We start from the raw sequence: 6,000 nt of genomic DNA, 5'->3' as shown, positions 1-6,000 counted from the left end.
TAAAGTAAGAAGGAATATAAAATACAAATGTATTTCAGTTTTAGGAGTTAAATGGTGGAACAAGCTCAGTGATGTACTTCTTTGTTAAGGTTCAAGAAAACCTTGAAAGGTGAAATAATTGAAAATGATCAAATATAGTAACAATTACTTTCATCTCATTGATTTTTTTAACGTTGATGTTCCAGGCAATCTTATTTTCAGTGAAGGTATAGGATAGGCAAATATAAGCTTTGGCTTCGGCCCATTCCTTTTTCGGTCATTCTTTTTCTTTCCTTTTTGTGTGTAAATGTCTGTGATTGTTAAATATGTCTAATCTGTACTGTTGAACTGATCACACAAAATGGTTGATGGTTGATTATATGACCCAAATCAACTTATTTCATCCATTCAATGTTGTCATCCCTGCTATGGATGAAAGAAACACTTTTTACTCTGTTTGTTTAGGAACTTAGTTGTTGTTGTTTTTTGCAGGATGTGAGATCAGGAGTGGGCTCTGGTCAACTCTTGAGTGTGTAGCAAATAATGTATTATTATTTATTATCATTATTCTTATTCTTAATGTCCTTTATCTGCTGTTGAAAAGAATAATCCTTTGTTAAAATGTTATAATAGTATTATATTTTACAAAATTGTCTTTCTTTCATTTTAGATTGCTAAAGGTTTTACTCATTTAACACATTTAATGTGGACTCGTCAGACCACAGAACACTTTTCCACTTTGCATCGGTCCATCTTAGACGAGCTCGGGCCCAGCGAAGACGGCTGCGTTTCTGGGTGTTGTTGATAAATGGCTTTCACTTTGCATAGTGGAGTTTTAACTTGCACTTACAGATGTAGCGACCAACTGTAGTTACTGACAGTGGTTTTCTGAAGTGTTCCTGAGCCCATGTGGTGATATCCTTTACACACTGATGTCGCTTTTTTGATGCAGTACAGCCTGAGGGATCGAAGGTCCGTAATATCATGGCTTACATGCAGTGATTTCTCCAGATTCTCTGAACCTTTTGATGATATTACGGAGCGTAGATGGTGAAATCCCTAAATTCCTTGCAATAGCTGCTTGAGAAATGTTGTCCTTAAACAATTTGCTCAGGCATGTGTTGACAAAGTGGTGACCCTCGCCCCGTCCTTGTTTGTGAATGACTGAGCATTTCATGGAAGCTACTTTTATACCCAATCATGGCACCCACCTGTTCCCAGTTAGCCTGTTCACCTGTGGGATGTTCCAAATAAGTCTTTGATGAGCATTCCTCAACTTTCTCACTCTTTTTTGCCACACGTGCCAGCTTTTTTGAAAACATGTCGGAGGGATCAAATTCCAAATGAGGTAATATTTTGCGAAAAATAACAATTTGAAATGTGGACTCGTCAGACCACAGAACACTTTTCCACTTTGCATCAGTCCATCTTAGACGAGCTCGGGCCCAGCAAAGCCTGCTTTGTTTCTGGGTGTTGTTGATAAATGGCTTTCACTTTGCATAGTGGAGTTTTAACTTGCACTTACAGATGTAGCGACCAACTGTAGTTACTGACAGTGAGTTTCTGAAGTGTTCCTGAGCCCATGTGGTGATATCCTTTACACACTGATGTGGCTTTTTTGATGCAGTACCGCCTGAGGAATCCAAGGTGCGTAACATCATGGCTTACGTGCAGTGATTTCTCCAGATTCTCTGAACCTTTTGATGATATTACGGAGCGTAGATGGTGAAATCCCTAAATTCCTTGCAATACCTGCTTGAGAAATGTTGTTCTTAAACTGTTCAACAATTTGCTCAGGCATTTGTTGACAAAGTGGTGACCCTCGCCCCGTCCTTGTGAGCATTTCATGGAAGCTGCTTTTATACCCAATCATGGCACCCACCTGTTCCCAGTTAGCCCGTTCACCTGTGGGATGTTCCAAATAAGTCTTTGATGAGCATTCCTCAACTTTCTCAGTCTTTTTTGCCACTTGTGCCAGCTTTTTTGAAAACATGTCGCAGGCCTCAAATTCCAAATGAGCTAATATTTTGCGAAAAATAACAATTTGAAATGTGGACTCGTCAGACCACAGAACACTCTTCCACTTTGCATCGGTCCATCTTAGACGAGCTCGGGCCCAGCGAAGACGGCGGCGTTTCTGGGTGTTGTTGATAAATGGCTTTCACTTTGCATAGTGGAGTTTTAACTTGCAGTTACAGATGTAGCGACCAACTGTAGTTACTGACAGTGGGTTTCTGAAGTGTTCCTGAGCCCATGTGGTGATATCCTTTACACACTGATGTCGCTTTTTCGATGCAGTACAGCCTGAGGGATCCAAGGTCCATAATATCATGACTTACATGCAGTGATTTCTCCAGATTCTCTGAACCTTTTGATGATATTACGGAGCGTAGATGGTGAAATCCCTAAATTCCTTGCAAAAGCTGGTTGAGAAATGTCGTTCTTAAACAATTTGCTCCGGCATTTGTTGACAAAGTGGTGACCCTCGCCCCGTCCTTGTGAGCATTTCATGGAAGCTGCTTTTATACCCAATCATGGCACCCACCTGTTCCCAGTTAGCCCGTTCACCTGCGGGATGTTCCAAATAAGTCTGTGATGAGCATTCCTCAACTTTCTCAGTCTTTTTTGCCACTCGTGCCAGCTTTTTTGAAAACATGTCGCAGGCATCAAATTCCAAATGAGCTAATATTTGCAAAAAATAACGTTTTCAATGTTCGAACGTTAAATATCTTGTCTTTGCAGTCTATTCAATTGAATATAAGTTGAAAAGGATTTGCAAATCATTGTAATCTCTTTTTATTTACCATTTACACAACGTGACAACTTCACTGCTTTTGGGTTTTTGTAGAACCATGCACTATTTTGAAAAGTCCTTCCAAAGGGTTGAACGTATCGAGTGGTGCAGTGCAGTATTTCCCTGCTGACCGTGTGTTCTCACCTGGGCAGACACCTGCTACGTCCTCTCTTTCGCCATCATCATGCTGAACACCAGCCTGCACAACCCCAACGTGCGAGACAAGCCCCCCGTGGAGCGTTTCATCTCCATGAACCGAGGCATCAACGAGGGCGGCGACCTCCCGGAGGAGCTACTCAGGGTAAAGACTTTTAAGGAACCTATCCCAGTCTTTGAATGACTTTTCATCCCTCCTCTCATTGCCGTATCATTTCAGCAGAAAAGCAGCCACTACGTACTGCAACCCTTTTTTTTTTGTCCTCTGCCACTATCCAGAATCTCTACGACAGCATCAAGAGTGAACCATTTAAGATCCCGGAGGATGACGGCAACGACCTGACGCACACCTTCTTCAACCCGGACAGGGAGGGCTGGCTGCTCAAATTAGGTCTGTGTACATTCCTTTTTTAACATTTGAAGTCTTATTGATATCGACCCTGCGCTTCCAAATCAATATCCTTTTTCTGCTCCACTCATTTTTGCAACATAATGCAGTGTTTTTCACCAGTGTGGTGTGTCGTGGGAGATGATCTAATTCCACCTATTTGGGTTCAAAATATTTTTAATTACAGTCTGCAAATGATGTGTTGTTGTTGTTGAGTGTCGGTGCTGTCTAGAGCTCGGCAGAGTAGCCGTGTAATACTCTCCCATATCAGTAGGTGGCAGCAGGTAGCTAATTGCTTTGTAGATGTCGGAAACAGCGGGAGGCAGGGTGCAGGTAAAAAGGTGTCTAATGCTTAAACCAAAAATGAACAAAAGGTGAGTGCCCCTAAGAAAAGGCATTGAAGCTTAGTTAGGCTGAAACGACGCGTCGACGTCATCGGTTACGTAAATACGTCGACGCCTCGCATATTTACGTCACACTACCGTCATGGCGGAGCGCAAAGCAGACTGTGCGAGCGAGGGGGGAAAAGCACGCCAAAAGTCGTCAAAAGTGTGGAAGTATTTCAATACACGGCCTAATAATGTTGTTGTATGCACGCTGTGTCGAGCGGGAATGGCCTATCATAGCAGCACAACGGACATTTGTATTGGATGTTTATCTTTATTTTTGCACATTTTAGCAAATAAGCAAAACTTTCACTTTTGTTGAAATGTTTACACTGTTGTTACAGAAAATTTCGTTTTGCACTTTTTTGTATTGGATGTTTATCTTTATTTTTGCACATTTTAAAGCAAAATAAGCAATACTTTTACTTTTGAAATGCTTATACTATTGCAGAATATTAAGATTTGCACTGGATGTTTACTTTTATATTTGCACATTAAAAATCAAATAAGCTACTTTTAATTGTGTTAAAGGTTAAAAGTTTTAAATGTTTACATTGTTACAGAATATTTTGTCATGTTGTTGTCAATTTTGACTGAGTGGCCATACTTTTTTTTTTTTTTGTAAATAAAAGCCATGCCTTTTGAAAAAACTGGCCTACATTTATTTTTTCATCTTCATTTTGAATAAAAAAATAATCGGTAAAAGGAAAAATAATCTATAGATTAATCGAAAAAAAATAATCTATAGATTAACCGATTAATCGAAAAAATAATCTATAGATTAATCGATAGAAAAATAATCGTTAGCTGCAGCCTTAAAGCTTAGGGAAGGCTATGCAGAACCAAACTAAAACTGAACTGGCTACAAAGTAAACAGAATGCTGGACGACAGCAAAGACTTACTGTGGAGCAAAGACGGCGTCCACAATGTACATCCGAATATGACATGACAATCAACAATGTCCCCACAAAGAAGGATAAAAACGACTGAAATATTGTTGATTGCTAAAACAAAGTAGATGCGGGAAATATCGCTCAAAGGAAGACATGAAACTGCTACAGGAAAATACCAAAAAGTATACAAATGAGTTTTAAGGTGGGACTTAAATGCTTCTACTGAGGTAGCATCTCTAACTGTTACCGGGAGGGCATTCCATAGTACTGGAGCCCCAAAAGAAAACGCTCTATAGCCCGCAGACTTTTTTTGGGCTCTGGGAATCACTAATAGGCCGGAGTTCTTAGAACGCAGATTTCTTGCCGGGACATATGGTACAATACTATCAGCAAGATAGGATGGCGCTAGACCGTGTAGTATTTTATACGTAAGTAGTAAAACCTTAGTCGCATCTTCAGTGCACAGGAAGCCAGTGCAGGTGAGCCAGTATAGGTGTATATATATATTAGGGCTGCAACTAACGATTAATTTGATAATCGATTAATCTGTCGATTATTACTTTGATTAATCGATTAATAATCGGATAAAAGAGACGAACTACATTTCTATCCTTTCCAGTATTTTATTGAAAAAAAACAGCATACTGGCACCATACTTATTTTGATTATTGTTTCTCAGCTGTTTGTACATGTTGCAGTTTATGAATAAAGGTTTATTTTATTTTTATTTTTTAAATTTTTTTTTTAATTTTTTTTATTTTTTTAAAAAGCCTCTGCGCATGCGCATAGCATAGATCCAACGAATCGATGACTAAATTAATCGGCAACTATTTTTATAATCGATTTTAATCGATTTAATCGATTAGTTGTTGCAGCCCTAATATATATATAGGTAAGGTATATACAGTATAGGCGTAATATGATCAAACTTTCTTGTTCTTGTCAAAAGTTAGGGTTGATTTTAATCCCATACGTGTATAAACTTGTATATTTCATTTGGTCATGTCCACAGTTTCCAAAAACAATTTGAAATGTGGACTCGTCAGACCACAGAACACTCCTCCACTTTGCATCAGTCCATCTTAGATGAGCTCGGAGTCCAGCGAAGCTGGCAGCGTTTCTGGGTGTTGTTGATAAATGGCTTTCACTTTGCAAAGTGGAGTTTTAACTTGCACTTACAGATGTAGCGACCAACTGTGGTTGCTGACAGTGGTTTTCTGAAGTGTTCCTTAGCCCATGTGGTGATATCCTTTACACACCGAGGTCGCCTTTTGATGCAGTACCGCCTGAAGGATCCGAGGGCCGTAATATAATGGCTTACGTGCAGTGATTTCTCCAGATTCTCTGAACCTTTTGATGATATTACGGAGCGTAGATGGTGAAATCCCTAAATTCCTTGCGAT

At 39.6% G+C, this 6,000-nt stretch overlaps 1 protein-coding gene across 2 annotated transcripts in view; it reads left to right on the top strand.

The window, feature by feature from the left end:
* Nucleotides 1-6,000, top strand: part of LOC133642906 (cytohesin-3) — a 127,638-nt gene that overhangs the window by 105,500 nt on the left and 16,138 nt on the right. For both annotated transcript variants that reach the window (XM_062037325.1, XM_062037324.1), the window contains exons 8-9: nucleotides 2,926-3,074; nucleotides 3,209-3,320. In XM_062037325.1, the coding sequence (XP_061893309.1) occupies nucleotides 2,926-3,074; nucleotides 3,209-3,320 (261 nt within the window). The remainder of the gene's footprint in view (nucleotides 1-2,925; nucleotides 3,075-3,208; nucleotides 3,321-6,000) is intronic.

The sequence above is a fragment of the Entelurus aequoreus genome, linkage group LG25, assembly GCF_033978785.1.
Source record: "Entelurus aequoreus isolate RoL-2023_Sb linkage group LG25, RoL_Eaeq_v1.1, whole genome shotgun sequence".
Classification (NCBI taxonomy): Eukaryota; Metazoa; Chordata; class Actinopteri; order Syngnathiformes; family Syngnathidae; genus Entelurus; species Entelurus aequoreus.
The sequence above is the reverse complement of the archived record's forward strand: the minus strand, read 5'-3'. Positions and strand labels throughout refer to the sequence as shown.